Raw genomic sequence first — 18,737 nt, 5'->3', positions numbered from 1 at the left:
CTTCTAAACAAGTATAAAAGACAGACGGTTGAGTTTTACCCATAGCTCACGAGAGTAGAATGGTGCCAAAGTTTGGTAATTAACCATGAAAATTTCACCTGGCCAACTTGGGTGTGGGGGCACAAGAGACTGTTTATTACTGCTAATCGCTTCTTGATGTTTTTAGAATTGCATTGGCCCACATGCCTTAGGCTGCCCACCCCTGCATTAAAGAGACAATGCAAATGCGATGCTGTATCTGGGTCAGTTGGAGGCATGAGCATAGCTTGTCATCGACACAACAGATACACATTTATACTCTGAATTGCAGATATAGAAAAACTAAAAAAAATATTCAACTGTAAGGCCCTACAATGTTTCAGGAGACAGGGATGGCCAAATAGACAATCACCATTTGCCAGAATGCATGAGGGCCGGCGGCGCCTAGCACGTGCACAGATATGCACACACACGCACCAGCTTTAAATAAAGAGCCTTTTAAGAGACACAGAATCTCATTTGTCACAATCAGACATGCACAAAGTGTTACCTATGTTACGGCGGCTCGTCAGCCTCCTGGAAGCCCTCATGCATCCTCTTGCAGCTCCCTCCTGTCTTCACCTTCCTCCTCCTTCACACTTTGGCTGACAATGCGGCACAGACTGTTAGCTTGACATTCCACCTCCCTCCTCATATCTTTTTCCTCTCTCTCTCTCTCACTTTCTCTTTTGCTCACTGCTGTCTTACTTCCCTTTGCTCCCTCCTCCTCTTCTCATCTACTCTGGTGTCAGCAATTACTATTCAGCAGACGGCTGCAGTGGTCGGTGCAGAGAGAGAACGCGCTGCCACACAATAACACCTCAAAACAGCAGCACTCCCTCCAGTGATCTCAATTTTACCTTGTCTTTTTTCAGGTAAATTACTCTTTAACAACATATTTTTCTATGAAGTACCTCATGCATCACATTCTAAATATAAAATGTCACTACCACAACTAAAAATGTAAACCCACAAGACATAACGCACGTAAATTTACACACACACACCCAGCTGTGCGGAAGGGACTATTAAATATCCTGAGACTAAAACCTGAATTTTATCACCATTCCAGAAGCAAAATATAACAATGGCACATTTTGGATGCAGCTGACATGGCCTTTCATGTTTAAATGCATCAGTGAATTTACTCTGGGAATTCTTGCTTTAGCACATCTAGGTAAATTACAGCAAAATTGCTTAAAACCCTAAGCACGCATGAAATATTTACAGAGGTGTGTTCAATGATGAAACACCTATTTTGCTAATAAACCGCTGAATGTTGAGAAACCTTTAAGAAATGACAGACTAAACCTGGCGGCGTAATATTTTATCCAGCATTTTCATCTATCATTGTAATCATCAGCTGTCACCCAAATAAATCCTACAAATTCCTGAGAAATGTAATATCTGTCTTATACTTGAGAGTATGGGAGTATAAATCAGTCAAGCTAGGCAACAAGCTAACAAAAGAACACCCAGTGAGTACTGACGTATAAGAATACTGCAGGTTCAACTTTGAAGCTAAGTGTCTGTACAGTTATACAGCGAGCAACACTTTTAAGATTTACTTTCACCTCAAAGTGATTGCTGATTATGGTCGGGATGTCACTGTTTCCTCTGCACTTCACAGTCATGGTTACATGAAGGGAAATTCATGAGTACACAATTTCGCTGAACATTTTCATTGTACAGGCCTAAAGGACAAAGTAATGTTTAAAATTGAGATATGATAAGATTAACTTTTTGTCCCCAGGGGGAAATTTGTCTTGGGCAAAAGTGCTTTGACCACAACAATGTTAAAACAAACATACATATAAAACACACATATATAAACACACATTAGCATAGCAGCATGGTACATTCAGTGCAGAGAAATTGGGACACTATAGCATGTTCATGGCAATCCTACGATGAAATCAATCTTGTATTTATAATCAAAATAAATACCAAAGATACACAAAAGAGTAAAATGTTTTTGTTTTTTTGTTGTGTTTTTTTTTTGAGTCAATCACCGATGGGCTTTTAGCAAAGGTATTGTGTATGTAGCAGACAACTTAAGATCACATGAAGTTTGTTTTAGGAAACAGGCTTTTTTTTAAATTTTGTCTGGATGGATGTTTGAATTAAGTGATGATCGTATGATTTGAAAGCCCAATTGGACTTTATTTGAAAATTAATCAAATGTCAGAACTTTTATCATATGGCTCAATGGTAGAGTGGTCATTTCACAGCTGAGAGGGTGTGGGTTCGATCTGCCAACCATGTGAGCGACACTGAACACCCCAGTTGCTCTTGATGTTGCATCATCAGTATGTAGACAAATGACTAGTTAGTGTAAAGCGCTTTGAGTACCAAAGGTAGAAAAGTGCTATACAAGTCCATTTACCCATTTAGTCATAATAAAATGGTGGTATTATTATTATTATTATTATTATAACTAAGGGTTCCTTAAAAGGTACTACCAGTAGAGGTAGTGCCAATGGAAATGGGTGCCGATGGAAGTGTCAATAATATTTGGCTGCTGAAGCAACAAACAGGAAAATACAGTTTGGGTCAACTTCCTAAATAAATGGTCCAAAGGAGATGGTAGAGGAGCCACAGTACTGACGGATTGTAAATGATGAATCGGTAAAAAAAATGTAATATGTCCATCTGCTCATGATATCTAGTGATGTGCATTGATTTCACTTCTTTAATATTGAAAAGCCCTGAAATAGTTCCACTATCTCCAAATACTGCAAGCTTTATGTACATGTTGCTTAACTTTGGAGGTTGTACTGTAAAAGGTACACACAAACACTTTTCTCGCCAATGGCTAATTTGGCAGTCAATGAAGAGGTCAGCTCAGTACAGTACAGTGAGGTCATCAGGCAACAATTACACCATCATAATCCAGTCGGGTTAACGCTTCCACAGATTGCAGTAACGTGACATCTTTGAATTTGATTTAGCAGAACCAGTAACAAACTTTACAGTATTTGTTCTTAAAATATATTCCTGCGCTTTCTTTGCCCAAAAATCATAAAGTGCATTCTTTTCCTGTTTTCTTGTTTGATCCAAAGTACTTCATCCCATATGCTGATTGAATGGACCAGTCACATAGAGAGCATGTGTGTGTGTGTGTGTGTGTGTGTGTGTGTGTGTGTGTGTGTGTGTGTGTGTGTGTGTGCTCACCTGTGTGGGTGTATGCGTACATGTGTGTGTGTGATGCTGGGAATGAGCCAGAGCTCAAGAGGAAGTGCTGCACCCAGGCTGAGCGAGGACATGTAGCACATGCCAAGCTCACTAAGTGCAACCAAGGCATTTGCCCAGACAATGTTATGCACCATTTCCTTGTATAGTTTATACACATATATACATACATGCATAATAAAGAACTGGTAACATATTTTTTCCGATTTCAAAAGGATAACTTTTTATTGAGAAGGCTGCAATTAATCTAAAGTTTTATTCCAAATGCTGCTGCAATTACAAATGAGGCAGCTGAGATCTCTTAGAACAGTTGAACGTGCACAAAATATTCCTTTTCACATGCTGCTTCAAGAAAAATTGCAGCTGTGTTCTTTCATATTTGAACATGAACAAAACAAAAATAAAATGTTTAAAGCACCAAACATTAAATAAATAAACATTAACACAAATAGTAACTACAATAGTGATTTTACGTCTGGGCATGACAAAAAGCCACGAACATTTGTCTAATCTTTAACGGTCATGTTCTTTATTAGAAATTCAAGCATCTCCACATTGTAATGATGTTACATAAAACGCTCAATGAAAGTATCATAAACATGTTAGCCATGTTGGACATGATTGGCTGTGTGAATGAGTATGAGGTTCCCACAGATGTCTGCAATTGCCCGTTAAGGCACGACGACACGGGAGGCGGTTAAAAACAAAACAAAAAAATACTGGTTTTGACTTTTTTGTTTTAAATAACCATAACTCTCAAAATCGCCGTATGTTGCCATTACGATTATCGTCCTATGTCTAGTTGGAACTACAGTGTGTGCGGCTTAAGTTACCGTGGCTTGAGGGGGTGAATTAGCTTCTGAAATCCACTGCCTTTCATCGTCACAAATGTCTTCATATCGACCGCGATGTACATACAAATATCCTGTGTTATTTTGGTAGCTCTCGCACTTGATCTAACCAATGGAGATGCAGAAATGACTCTTATTGTTGCCTGCTTGTTTGAAGGTGTTTCTGAAAAGCTGCCTAGGAGTCAATGTGTTACCACGCTTTTCCTCCAACCAATATGTTGGCACGCATATTATTCTAAAGTAATTGGAGCATCATGTGTTTCTCCTCTTGTATTGTGGTATATTGTGATACAGCAAAAACGTGTTGTGATATATTGGGCAATGTTTTGGGGGGGGAATCTAATGACACCTTGACTATCCTCGCTCACTTGCACGCGCACGTGAATTAAATAACCTAACAAAGTACATATATTCTTACGGAACATAAAGCAAATGGCCCGTAATGAACACAACATAAATCTTCAGCTTGTTCACAAAATTAAAAAAAACAACTAAACAAAATGCAAAAAAATGTATGCAAACCCCAAATTAATTCATACACACATATTACTCACATGCATTGTAAAGGAATTAAAATAATGTATGCACTGTAGTAAATAATGTTACAATTGTGATTGATAATGCTGCCGATATGCTCAAAGATGAACAAACTGGCACACGTTTCATGCTGTCCCCATATTCTCACTTTAGCTGCTCAGTTGAAAAAGTTTATTTTCATATCTTGTTTGTCATAAATGTACTGAGAAATATTAATATTTTTCACTTGGGCAGCAGTTTTTCCCCACATATTTTGAAACTGCAATTTCCAGCAAAATGACAATGGACTGCTTAGCGGCAACAGAGATGGAAAAGACTTAGCAGTTTTGACAGACTTGGTCAGATGTAAATTCCTAGCAGTGACCAAAGTTTATTTTGAAAAACATATAAAGCACTGTTCCAAACCCCGTGATTAGCACGTCCGCCTCACAGTTCAAGGACCGGAATTCAAATCTACCTCGCTCCTTACTGTGTGTTTGCATGTTTGCAACAAGCCTGCATCGGTTCTCTCCAGGCACTTATAGCCGTCATGTTTTTATCATATGATCAGAATTGAATAAACCAAAGTGTAACAATTGATGTTGGTTCTTTGCAGCAAGGATTGCAAAATCTGAAAACCAGAGTGGCTGTACCTTTAGGCTGGACTCGTGGTCTGTGTTGACTTTAAACATGAGTCCCAGTCGCAGGTGGATTTCTTTAGAACGTGAAAAACTGGGGTCAATGTAAAGCACCTCCTGGAATGCCTTGATTGCCCTGCAAAAAAAAACAAAACTGTGAGCTCATCATGAACTGGAAAACAAGTTGCATAAACATACTCTCACACAGCCTGGTTCTTAAGAGATATGCTAGGTGTAAAACAACTGATAGATTAATCAATATCTAATCAATTATAAATTTAAGTGGCAAATATTTCAACAATCAAGTAATAGCTCAGACAGTTGAATTTCGGCATTTTGACAGTAAATAATAGTGTTAGATTTTTGTGGCCTTTCATAAAGGCAAACTTATCTTTGAAGTTAAAAACAAATTAATTTGCAAACGTCTGCTTTTATTTTGGAAATCAATGAGTAACATTTCTGCCCATTTTCTGACGCAGTTTAGAGAAAGCATGTCACTTGTTCCACTGGAGACGCAGTTGAAGCTAGCTTGTAGTTCAAATGTGCTAGATGTGATTGTTGCGTCAGTACTGGCAAGAGAGTCAAACATCAATAGATTTATAAACCAATATTATTATAACAACAGATCCGCTAGAAGCGCTAGCTGAAGGACAACAGGCTGTCTAAAAAGCACCACCAAAACGTGTGTTTGTTAAATTTTACATGGTTTAGAGAGCGCTGGTAAAGTTTGAATTCCATCCCATCAATCATTTCATTCTCTCATTAAGAGGCAGTGTTTCCTCTACAATAATTTAGGTGTGACAGGCCTACGCATCCTTCAATTTTTTTCATGGGTGCACCACTGTGACCGGAAAGGTTTCCATCTTTACAGCATGCATCGGTGAAAATTTCATCTGCTCGCATTGCACAAAAAAAATGATCACAACAATCATATAATTACCATATTTGTCCATGTATAAGTCGAGTGTTTTCCCCCCTCGTTTTCAACCCCCATAGAGGGGGGGGGGGGGGGGGGGGGGGGGGGGTCTGCTTATACCGGCAAACTCATAACAGACCAAATTTCTCCACACATTTGTGTCTGAATAACATTAATTCGAATGTAAAATAAGTAATATGTCATTTAGGAGTCTTAAAATGATTGGAAATACTTCCAATTCGATATAGTATTCATGCGTTTTTGTGTGTTCTTGCACTTTCAAATGCACTCGTCAGGCGCCACCTTATTGCCTCTTTGTTGTCAACAATGAGGCTGCGCGGATCATTTTTTCGGCGGACTTTGACGGATTATGAAATGGAAAGGACGTCTTGATTGGTCTCCTTCAGCCTTTGGACGTGCGCTTGAACAAGCCGGCATGGATGTCGGAAGGTGGAGAGAGAAACAGCAACGGGCAACCTTCCGCGCTCTAATCACCAGAGTCGTCACTTGGGTGAAGAACGTCTTGAGTAAGATCATCAGCAAAGCATATCCAAAGAACTCCATTTCAAACAAATTGGATGAATACCCGTGGAAACGTAATGAAGATGTTTGAGCAAATGACGAGCAGAAAGGAGAGGTCCGGGATTTAAATAGGAGCTGGCATGTCAGATAGTGATGATAAATTTGAGGGCTTCTCGATGAATTTACATTCAACTGTGTCAAAATCAAAGCATTGAAACTTCAAACCGTTTTAGTGTTGCAACTTTAGTTTCAGCATTTGCCTCCATGAGCACATGCAAATTGCCTCGCAATTGTCTCGTTCCGACCCCACCCCCTCCTCTCATAACCGCAGCAGTGTGCTATTCATATATGATGAATTAATGCGTCTAAAAAAAGCGTAATTTTGTTGTTTTAATGACACACACCATGTGTTTTAATTGGACAGCCGTGATATGTGTAACCACATTAAGTCAGAGGAAGACTTGTTTTGCTAAAATTAAGACATTGACACTTTGACATGGTCATCAGGATTAACAATCAAACCCTGATGTCTGGATTTGAAAACGACCATCAAGAACCTAAGGTATTCCACCAAATAAAATGAGGATCGTTTGTATTTGTATTTCTAACCCTAACATAAACATGTAGTAGTACATCCAGACAAACCTCTCGCACATTTGTCGCTGTAACAACAATAACAACGGCATGTTTGCTCAAAACCTCTCTCAGGCAGCTTTCATACACGCACGCACACTTGAACTCATTGCTCTCATTCCCTCCACCTCCTCTCTTCAGTGACCCCTCCCACTCCTCCATCGCTATTCCCTGCTATCACCCTCTCCTCCCACGCTGAAAAAGCCAGAAGAGAATACAGCTCAGCAGTGTCACCAAGTATGAGACAAGACTGTAACTAAAAGAAGAACGAAGGTTAGGGTTACATTTCAAGCTATAGCATAAAGCTACGGCTTTTTGAGACTGGTCAGTCATAGCACAGTATGAATTTCACATTTACAAAATGTGACAGTTGAATATCTCTTAATCTGATATTCCCTCCTCAAATTCACACAAACCAAACATGCAAACACAGCTGACATTGCTGCTGTTACAGTCAAAGCATTTACTGCAATAACAAGCAGTTGCCTCAGTTTTTACAGAACAACAAGATGCAACAATAGCCCATAGCCTATTCAAGGACACAAAATGGAGCAGGGAGTGAAGGGGCCCAGCATTCCACCAATATTCCACCACGTTGCCAAAAAATGAAATCTACGATTTCTGATCTTTTTACCATTTTACGCCCTTTCATGCATTTTTTTTAAGAAAATAAATTAAAATGTTGAAGTTTTGCTTTTATTTTAGCAAGCATTTAACAGGCATAGCTCCTGCTTGGAATTTGAGACACAAGATGTCTGCCTTGCATAAAATACATCTGTAAACAAATGTAGCATAAGAGAACATTGCATGAGATTAAACATTTTTTTCAACTTTGTTAAACATTCCAACTTGTATCACTTAAGATACAAAACAAATCTATATAGAAAAGGTGCTACCAATTTTGTTGTGTACCAGCTATACAATGACAATATAAAGGCAATGTATGAAAGACCTGAGATGTGTGCTTGTTGCGCCCCCCCCCCTTTTTTTTTAGATTAAAGGAACAACAGCCTGTCCACTTCTTCTGCTGCATGTGAAAATTCAGCCCAATGTTCCAATGTATGTGCATATGAGTGCATGATCTTCAGCAAAGTGCAAAGCTGCTGCTTCTGTGATCGCCCTCTACCTGATATTCTCATATGTCCTTCCTTATGTAAATATTAGGAAAATATTGATTTTATTATTTTTAAAATCGTCCATTACAAAACCTTGAATTATTAAAAATCTAAATAAATACTACATTGATATATTTCTCAGGCCTACTGCCATTAGATAATCATATTCAATCACTGATTAAGGACGCTAAAAAAGAAAAAAGTTGTACTGTCATTGTATGATTCGGCACAAGTCTGGGCTCGCACCGAGCCTGAGAATTAGACCTGTGATATGTTCAAACGCAGTCAAACATTTCAGAATCAAACAGGAGAAATGCCATTGATACATTAACCATTACTGTAAGGTTAATAATAACAATAATGTTAAGTTCACGTAATGTTAATAGTAAGATTATTGTTTAATAAAAAATGATTGGTTCAGGTCCGTAGGATTAACTTGCCAAAATAAAAGGTCCACAAAGTTAGAAAATTGTTACTCAATTCAATTAGTAACCATTTTAGACATCAAAACCATTTTATATTTTAAAGTTGGTATTGTATCTTATATTTTCATCATATTTTCTTCTTTTTGTTCCAACACAAACACAAAACCATCCTGAAATAATACTCAACCGCAAATGAACCCACTAAAAATAGCGCTCATTATTCACGCTGCCAATAAAAATAAAACATATACAACAGTGTCTGCTCGAATGCATTAGAGTTCAACTCCAGGCGGAAAATGCCCGATTGACTCACAACAGCCAGATGACTTTTCAAAGGCCGTGTAATTAGCAAAAATAAATCTCCACCTAGCTTTGAAGCTGTTCACTAGAAACAAATATAGTTCCAACCAAAGCTATACAGCACAAACCAGGATCACACTGCTCATAAATACTGTTGCAGCAGTTAAACCTCTACTAGTGCCGAGTTGTCAATGCAGGTTTGGGGTTTATGATGATTTCACTATCCATGGTGCTTTCCATGAGTTGGTAACTATCCTTAAATCATTCCATGTTTGTATTATTAATTAGAGTTCCACGATTTGAATAGTCTTGGCATATCCAAAATTCCACTGTCCAAAGTATGAGGTTAGTTCACACATTTGCACAGAAAAAGTAGTAGGTAATTGACACTTACCATTGAAATGCATTGTAATGGAAGTAGACCAAGCCAAGCCCATATAGAAAGGCAGCATTCTGGGGGGGATGAAAACACAATGTTCATTCCATTAGCATGTCGCATTAATAAATGCCTTCTCTGATACAGTTCTATAAACAAACTTTTGGCATTCAAACATCAAACATTTTTCCTAGGTGCACTAGCACAAATCTAAGGTGTAGCCCCATTTTTAACAGAATTGCATCAAAGAGTCCTTTATTCGAAGCATAGTTTGGGGGTAAGGTAACAACACCAAATGTAGAATTTTACCTTAGTCAGCAAAGGGTTTGGGGAGCTACAGTCCACTGAATTTGGTAAAAAAAAAGGGGTGTGGCCAACTTCCTTTGAATCCCTATAGAGAGTATCAGCCACGATCTCGCGAGTCAGCGCCATTTTGTGGGTCAACCTTTTACTAGTTTACATCGTCAAGTTTTTGAAAATGTCAGACACGACTAACTCTAAGGTTACTTCTGTAAAAAGATGTATGCGGAAAGTTTAGATCAAGAGTTCCTGGAGCGAGTCGAAACTTTGTTTGACAACCAAAATCGATCTGCAAAAAGCGAATGAAAACTTTTCAAATGACTCTGAAAATTTGCCGAATATCACGTATCCCGATATCGACCATTGTTTAGTGAACACTGCAAGTGCATACTCATTAAAAGCCATGGAAGCCTACAAATCACTTGAGTCCTACAACTATTTTGTGTGTGGATGGCCAAAAGATATCCAGCATCTCTCCGTCAATGATCGAATTCTTATCAATGCGAACGTAAGCCTGACAGGATATCATGATAACCCTCCCTGGACACTTAAGTTATAAGATGGAGATCTACTGGCAGTATTAATTATAAGATATTGAATTTGTATGGTGAAACATGCATGAGAACGTGTCATGGCTGTGCAAACATACACAACAAACAACGAAACATACATGTGTTTGTATGCAAAAATTGCTGTCTTTAAAACCAGATGTATAGTTTGTAAAACACAAATAGACGAATGCCAATATATTAAATTGCCATTCCTAAGTATCATCTCTATGTATTTATAATGCTTTAAAAGAAGCAAATAATACACGGGGGATTTCGCCGTTGAATCTAGCATTTAACAGACTTGTAAGATAGAAATTAGCATAACATTAAAATCACATAACGGTAAAATGTATTATTTTAGCAATCTTACAGTAATATTCAACTTAAACAAAATAGTCAGAACACATTTGTGTATTTTGTCGGTTGGAAATCCGTTCTATTTATCCTTGCATTCCATGTGTATCGTCTCCGCTCAATGAGTTCCTTCGTGCGTTCGCATTCATTGTGTCTAACAACAGGTATTCCGAAGTAGCTTTCGGAATACCTTTTGTGCGATCTCCTCTGCTTTTACTCACTGACCCCGGAAGTGTTTGTTTGCCCAACAATATGGCCGCCAGGTCGGGTCAGTGACGTCACAGTATACTTCAGGAACTACTGGGCCAATGTCCCCAAAAAGGGCATTGTGGAAAGGATATTCAACAAGGTATCCAAATCTGAAATGTACCTATATTTGAATGATTGATTTAACTTAAAACTCGTTTAAAAACTAGTGCACATTTTGGTAGCTTGATATTTTTATCAATAAATTGACCTGGAAATTATTAATACCTTATGAATCAAATCCAATTTTTGACCAGCCCTTTCATCGTTAATGGTTGGAGCACCATCTGACAGTACTTGCATTTTAAAATGCATTGACTGACTAGACCACAGCCAATCAGAGGGTGACTATGTCTTTGAAAACTTCTGATTTGTTAATGCCTCAGTGTGTTCAGGACACCGGCCCTCGAGTACTGGAATTACCACACCTGGTTTAGACCCTGGCGATAACACATAAAGCACAAAGATGACATTGCTCACCTTATTGAAATCTTCAGAGAATTTATTCACAATTTTGTTATTGATTTAAAATTATCTTCAAGAAAGAAAAAAAAACACTCGTTTACTTAACATATCAAGCAACATCTTCTGTAAACTCACCTTCCAGTAATCTGGCTGTAAACTGAAGTACCGCTGGTATGCAGATAATGCTGAGAATAGCGAGATGGAAACAAATTTAGTCAATGGAAAATGAGAGCAAGTTGTCAAAAGTATGATTGGGATTTGAATATTGTAAACAAAAAGAAAACCTTTTGGATAGTCCTCCAACAGGAGATGGAAATGGCCCAGTTGACAGAAAATGTCAGGATCCCCTTTCCCATCTGCTTTCAGGATGATGGCGTTATAGCAGCTAACAGCCTGGATAGGGGAAAAGTAAAACTATTTGTGTTTCTGTATTCAACTATAATTAATATGTGCCATATATGCTACGAGGTGGGAAAAGAAAGCGATAGGCACATACACACACACAGACACATCACACCATTTTTTTCGCTATTTCTTCTTAAACATGGCGGTCAGTATTCGCGCGTGTCTACTCGGGGCAACGCGCACATAATTAATATGTGCCATATATGCTACGAGGTGGGAAAAGAAAGCGATAGGCACATACACACACACAGACACATCACACCATTTTTTTCGCTATTTCTTCTTAAACATGGCGGTCAGTATTCGCGCGTGTCTACTCGGGGCAACGCGCTGATATGTCACTTCAAGTGGCACTGCTTATGTCACGTCACTGGTCAGCGTCACCGCTCCCTACGAGGTCACAGAGATGGCTGCCTAAAGACTTGATTTCGTGTGAGAGTGCTTTCAGTATCGTATTTATTGTACATTTTAGTGCTTAATTCAAACTTTAATTTGTTAGCCATGGGTCCCAAGATTCCTAGTGATGTTAAGAGAATTAAGGAGATGATTAGTACGGAAACGAGGCTGGAGATAATTAAGAAATACGAAAAAGCCTAAGCTAGCCTAGCCTAGGCTACACTCACTAAGGAAAATAGCCATAACAAGGTCGTCACATTACTCAAAGGTAAAAAAAACCTCTTTATATATTTGTATTTATGATATTGTTTAATTGTAAACATGTGTATTATTTATAAGCAGCACTTACTATACTATTTTGATGCCAATTTTTAATGGTGGGATTTCTGATCCCTGACATAAGTCTGCCTTAGTCGGACATAGGCCCGCTGCATATGCCGTGTGATCCATGTGTTCCGTGATCCAACGTCAGTTTGCTTCAACAACGAGAAGTAGGAAGGGGACAAAGTCGCCGATGGACGCGTTTGCTGACGCCTTCGGCTGGCATTTCAGCGTCTCTCAGCGTGTTGTTTCCGACAAAAAGCTATGAAAACACACGGACTGAGCACCAAATGTAGCAGATTTTTGATCCAGATTGCCGAGTCGTACATCTCCTTCAGTTGGTGTTCTGTGTGTTTTTAATTTTTTTTCTTTTTTTGAAGCGCCGCAGGACGCTACCTCATGGTGGGCATTTCGGCCAGCGACTCGCCTTTTCTTGTAGTTGAAGCAAATTGGAGTTGGATTTCCTCTTCTCCATCAATACGCAGTGGAGTCTGTTCCAGAGCACCCATTCACCTATCCTTTTTATCTCGTTCTATCATTTCAAAATATTAAACTGGCCAAAGTGAAAACAAAGTGTGGAGTTTGCATGTTCTCCTCGAGCCCATGTGGGTTCTCTCAAGGAACTCTGACATCCTCCCACACTCCAAGAACATACATGGGAGGTGTATTGGACACACTAAACTGCCCTTGGGTGTGATTGAGTGTGTAAACAGTTGTTGGTCACTGTGTTCCCTGTGATTGGCTTGCAACCAGTTCAGGGTGTGTGTTTCCTTTAGAAAATGAGGATGGATGGATGGATGGATGGATGGATGGATGGATGGATGGATGGATGGATGGATGGATGGATGGATGGATGGATGGATGGATGGTGTCAAAAAAAATCTTCGTGTAGGTTGCTGAGTAATTGGCTGAAAAATATTTAACAGGGGGTACATCGTTGAAAAAAAGTTTGAGAACCACCACTGATCACAGTACAGTGGGCCCCCGTGTTATGAACTTAATCCGTTCAGCGGCTAGGCTCGTAACTTGAAATCACCGTATGACGGGCAATCCAAACCTGTTAATTAGTGAATGCATGCAACACGTGCAAAAACCTTAGGTAAAAACATCACGGCTTAATGCACATATTAAAAATTAGTAATTTTTATAGGAGGATATTTTTTTACGTAATAATCTATTGTAAAGTTAAATAAAATAAATATACAAAGGAAAAATGACATTTACCTTTGGGGCGACGTGACTTGAGCTGGTGGTGGGTGGAGGCGGAGGGGAGCAGAGATGAACCCGCAGAATTGTTTTTTTCTTAAACGATGACTTTTTTGTATAAACGAGAACTTATTTTTAAATGAGAACTTATTTTTAAACGAGAACATATCACCGGCGATTTCCTTCTCTTTAATCCATAATAGAAGAAGCCTCTCCATTTTGTTGTTGACCGAGGTTCGTCCCCTGGCAAGGAAAGTCATGCCCTTAGAAGACTTGCTTACTTAAATAGCTCCCTTGTTCTTGAGAAACGTACCGATTGTCGAGGGGTTACGGCCATACTCACTAGCAAGGTTAACTAAGCGTGCGCCACCTCCGTATTTTTTTTATTATCTCCTGCTTCGTTTCTATTGTCATCATCCTCTTACTTCTTCTTTTACCACCACTTGCTATTTTAGAAGCCTTGTCTAATAGATAAAAGTTTGCAAAGTCTTCACAACACACAGACCAGCTCGTGCCATCAAGCAAGATGAGGGAGTTCAGCCAATAGCATATCGGCATTTCTGTGATTGACGTGACGCCGGCCAATAGCATATCGGCATCTATGTGACTGCCTTAATTGACCAATAGCATATCAGCATTTCCGTGACATGCGAGAAAGTTGTTTTTTGTTGATGCAGCAAAGCGAAAAAAAACTGTGCGGACACAGTGACCGGCATGTTGGATGGTTCGTAAGACGAAAGGTTTTTGCGTAAGAGGGGGACAAAAAACGCTGTGGTCTACGTCGTAAGATGAAAAATACGTAAGACAGGGGGTTCGTAAACCGGGGGGCCATTTTACTAGTAAATATATAGTGACAGACAGAAAATTCAAATGTTCATCCTCTGAGTAACATAAGGTAAAATCCACCTGTGTATTACACAGTTGCTATTCAACCAACACAATACTAAGTGAATGCTCCTGGCGAATACAAATCATCAAATACATCTGTAATTTTCCAAATATAGGATGCACCTGTGTATAAGACATACCCTTCATTTTGGGGGGTCAATTGTTGGTATTTTCTATGTTACCGTGTGTGTTTTTCCTTTTCCTCGTGACACAGTTCATTTTATCATAAATACCTCAAATTGAGCAGCATCCATGTTTTACCAAGTTTATGATTGTGTGTATATGCCAAAACACCGCAATCATTAAACAAGTCAAATGAAATACCTTTCAGTGTTCTGTCATTATGCCTTCCCACCACACAAGTAAAAGATGAAAAAAAGCATGTTTTGAATTGGAGTCAATATACGTAGTTTGCACAACATGGCAAGACGAAGAGCAACATGAAATTCTGCTCTTTTCGCATGGTCACAAGTTAAAACATTTTAACTTTTGTTGGGCTTCGCGTTGTGACAGCTAATCAACTTCCGGAGAGTTCAACTTCTCAAATGTGGCAGAAATTAATCATGGCGGCCATTTTGTAGACAGCCAGAACTACCCAACAGGGCCAACTGAGCTTTCAATAAAACAATGTCAAGCAAGAGCACTCACCTGGCTGAAAGAATGATGGAGGAGGAACCTGGGATAACTGTTATTTTCAGCATTTACTTCCTTTTTTAACAAATGTTGAACTGTGGTTACTGTTCCAATATTAGCAATAGGGCAGAATTAACAGCACAGTATTTTCCACAGTATCAGCCACTTGATTACGATGTTGATTTTTTTTTCCCGTCAGACGATTATTTCTGCAAATTGAGGGACATGCAATGCAAAAAAGAATAAAGGTGCTGTAGAAGCAAACACTGGTTCTGCTACATCCCAGAAAAGAAGTGAAAGCTCTCAGTGGCGCTCTCTTTTCCCGAGCCAATTTAAACCTTTGTACAACAACCTCACAGGTGCACAATAACCTGAGAGTAGTGAAACCATATTTCGCGTTCGGTGAGAACGTAGCATAACTGGTGCACTCTTCATTGAAATGGCTGGAGACACCATAACTTTTACATGATCCTATCCGTTTTAGTAATATACTTTTATTGAAAATAGTGTCGTAACAATACCAGCTAACATGAGCTGCTGTTAGCTGTAGCAGGTACTTGCTGCTAATAGCCACCTGACGTTCCCCTTTAGCTTGTCCCATTACGCTCATGATTGTAAATAAGAATACTGCCGATATAAAAAATGCACATCTGTGTCTCAAAACCGATAGTGTACGATCGCTGTCAAAAAAATGTATGCGTGTAACACTATTTGTATCCTTCGCTGTCAAAAAGATGTACGCATATTTCACCATTTGTATCCGTGTTTGAGTACGACACTCACGAGACATGCGTGTTTCACCATTCGTATGAGTACGACTCTCGCGAGACACGACTTCACATCTTTGCGTGAATCTCTCCTTTGGATTCGTGGGTCTGAACCTTTGCATTGCATGCAAATTGAGAATACGAATGGTGAAACATGCAGATGTCTTTTTGACAGTGATCTTACTCCATAAAAACTCGGCTTATGTGGCTGACAGATCAATCTTCCTTTAAAGGTGTTGTATTAAAAAGATCTAATTTTTAAAATGCAAGCTCGGTAGAGCAGTGGCTAACACATCCGCCTCAAAGTTGAGGGACCCGAGTTCAAATCCACCTTGCCTTCCTGTGAGGAGCTTACATGTTCTAACTAAATTGTCCTTAGGTGTGATTGGGTGCATGAATGTTTTTTCGTCTCTGTGTGTCCTGCAATTGGCTGGCAACCAGTTCAGGATGTCCTCCAGAGTCAGCTGGGATAGGCACCAGTAAGCCTGCAAACTTTGTGAGATGAAAATGGATAGATGAATATTTCTTAAGTTCTTATTGGATAATTCTTAAGTTACCGTTTATAGGACGCACCCATACTTTTGGCCTTCAATTTTAGGGAAAAAAAGTGTGTCATATTTGGAGAACTACAGTATCGACTTCTAGTTGAGTTTAACAATCTTAGTTTTAGTACAAAGTGTATTGCGAATTAAGTGCGACAAGATTGTTATTTTGGTCATCATTTTTATGGTTTTGTTTTGTGGCTACCTGTGGATTTTTTCTGAATAGGTGCGTCTCCTCAACAAAGTCTGTATTCCAACTGATCTCAAATTGACTTCTCTACAAAAGCTCAAGTTATAAAATAAGTTTAATATGATGCACATTTGCTGATGTGTTTGAAAATTAAGAGAACTAGAACTGTACTCTCAACATAATGGCAGAGTTGCAAACTGTGTACGCTGGTCTCGCTGTCAATTCTGGCAATCGAAACAGGTATTTGGCGGAGGTAATGAATGTTAGTGAAAAACACACGGTCTCATCCGGCTGTTGTGTTGGCCCATGCATTTAAGGCAAAAACTTGCAAGTTTGCCATTTCGCCATGTCTTACTGTGAAATTGCAACAGAGTGGTGTCACTGACAACCATTCACCATCAACAAAGTAGCTATGTCACACCAGAAGAGCACAGATGGACAAATAGGCAAATAAAGTAAAAAAAAAAAATCATTGCGGTCCATGCAACCAGGACGAGTGGCTTATGATTGTGAATGCATCATGCTACGAGGGACAGAAAACGCTACTCAGCGGTGGCATTGAAATATGAGAAAAGCTACTGGTCAACATGTTGTATTAAAGAGAAATAAATATATAAATTCAACATTTTTACTAAGCTGAGTCCGGAGCCGATAAGGAGTCTAGTGATAAATGGTCGTTGGATGGGTCAAGAAACACTATCAAAAACAGATTGAAAATATTACTCAACACAAGCGAAGCTTTTAGATCCATGTCTATACCACCAGTAAGAATATTAATGAAGTAACACCAGTGTAGTGTCATTATATTTCTTACTCAATGACCAACAACGTTATCATCGGCATACAGCTGTTTTATATGAATTTAATAGACTTTAATTAAATAATAATCTTTGTGCCACTGCCCTTGTTTGCCATCTTTGATGTTAATCTATTATGACTAGCAGCAAGAGCACTTAGCCTCATGTTGGCTAATGTTTGACTCCGCTAGCTTCCATCATACGAGCGAGCAATGATACACGAGCCCTTGGCAGAAGAGACTGAGTTTACAGTGGCGTAAAAATAGGTCATGATTTGATTTCAACCTGATTGACCAATGTGAACTTTGATTTTTTTTGGGATGTATGTGTGTAAGATTGAAGTGTTATTTCCGAAAAAAGAGAAACACTATGGAACAGTAGGCAGCAATATGGAACAGTAGGCAGCTGTGATTCAGATTCCACCGCAGAAGAGACTGAGTTTACAGTGGCGTAAAAATAGGTCACGACTTGATTTCAACCTGATTGACCGGTCAACTTTGATTTTTTTTTTTTTTTGTAAACATATGTGTAAGATTGTTGTGTTACTTCTGAAACAAGAGAAACAATATGGAACGGTAGGCAGCTGTGACTTAGATTCCACCTCTTAACAGCTCTCATGAGGCCACACTACTTTAAGGCCACATTCAACATAGAAATACAACAGTAATTGAATTTTGTAGAAATATAAAATGTCTGTACATTATCTTTACAGCTCTATTTTCCCTTATTAAACACATACATATAAAAAAAAAAAATAAGCCTGGACTACGGCCCAAGAAATTCACGGTATTTTCGTTCATTTCAATTGGAAAAAAATACTGGAACACAAAACATGCGACAATGCAGTTTATCAAGACAGATAATCACACGTTCATGCACGAACGAGAAGCCCACAAACCACATGTTGAAAGCAGACATCACGCTAAGGCAGCTCAGGCTGCGTGCACGTTGTGGTTGAGGATAAATAAAACTGCACCACGCTGTTCATTCTGTACGCCGCCGACCCGTGTGTCATCTGTAATGTTTCCTGTACTGTAAACGGTACCATTGTAATCTCTTTTTTAGCTGAAGTGATTAGCACAGTTAGCGGGGCTAGTTAGCTTGATACGTTCGCCTGCAATTTACATCCCATCGCCGCCATCTTGCGTGCAATCATACAACCGTTATTTTTGAT

General features: G+C 39.1%; 1 protein-coding gene across 4 annotated transcripts in view; it reads right to left on the bottom strand.

Annotated features, from left to right (window-relative positions):
- The window catches only part of LOC148424054 (lysine-specific demethylase 6A-like), a 49,352-nt gene that overhangs the window by 29,157 nt on the left and 1,458 nt on the right, over positions 1-18,737 (bottom strand). For 3 of the 4 annotated variants that reach the window (XM_088414320.1, XM_088414321.1, XM_088414322.1), the window contains 4 exons: positions 11,703-11,811; positions 11,554-11,603; positions 9,521-9,579; positions 5,231-5,351 (listed from right to left, as the gene is read on the bottom strand). In XM_088414320.1, coding sequence (XP_088270446.1) covers positions 5,231-5,351; positions 9,521-9,579; positions 11,554-11,603; positions 11,703-11,811 — 339 coding nt within the window. Of the gene's footprint in view, positions 1-529; positions 702-5,230; positions 5,352-9,520; positions 9,580-11,553; positions 11,604-11,702; positions 11,812-18,737 lie in introns of those variants that run through there. The other variant, XM_088414323.1, reaches the window with a different exon arrangement.

The sequence above is a fragment of the Hippichthys cyanospilos genome, chromosome 5 (genome assembly GCF_059441005.1).
Source record: "Hippichthys cyanospilos isolate Australia breed blue-spotted pipefish chromosome 5, RoL_Hcya_1.0, whole genome shotgun sequence".
In the NCBI taxonomy this organism is placed as follows: domain Eukaryota; kingdom Metazoa; phylum Chordata; class Actinopteri; order Syngnathiformes; family Syngnathidae; genus Hippichthys; species Hippichthys cyanospilos.
The sequence above is the reverse complement of the archived record's forward strand: the minus strand, read 5'-3'. Positions and strand labels throughout refer to the sequence as shown.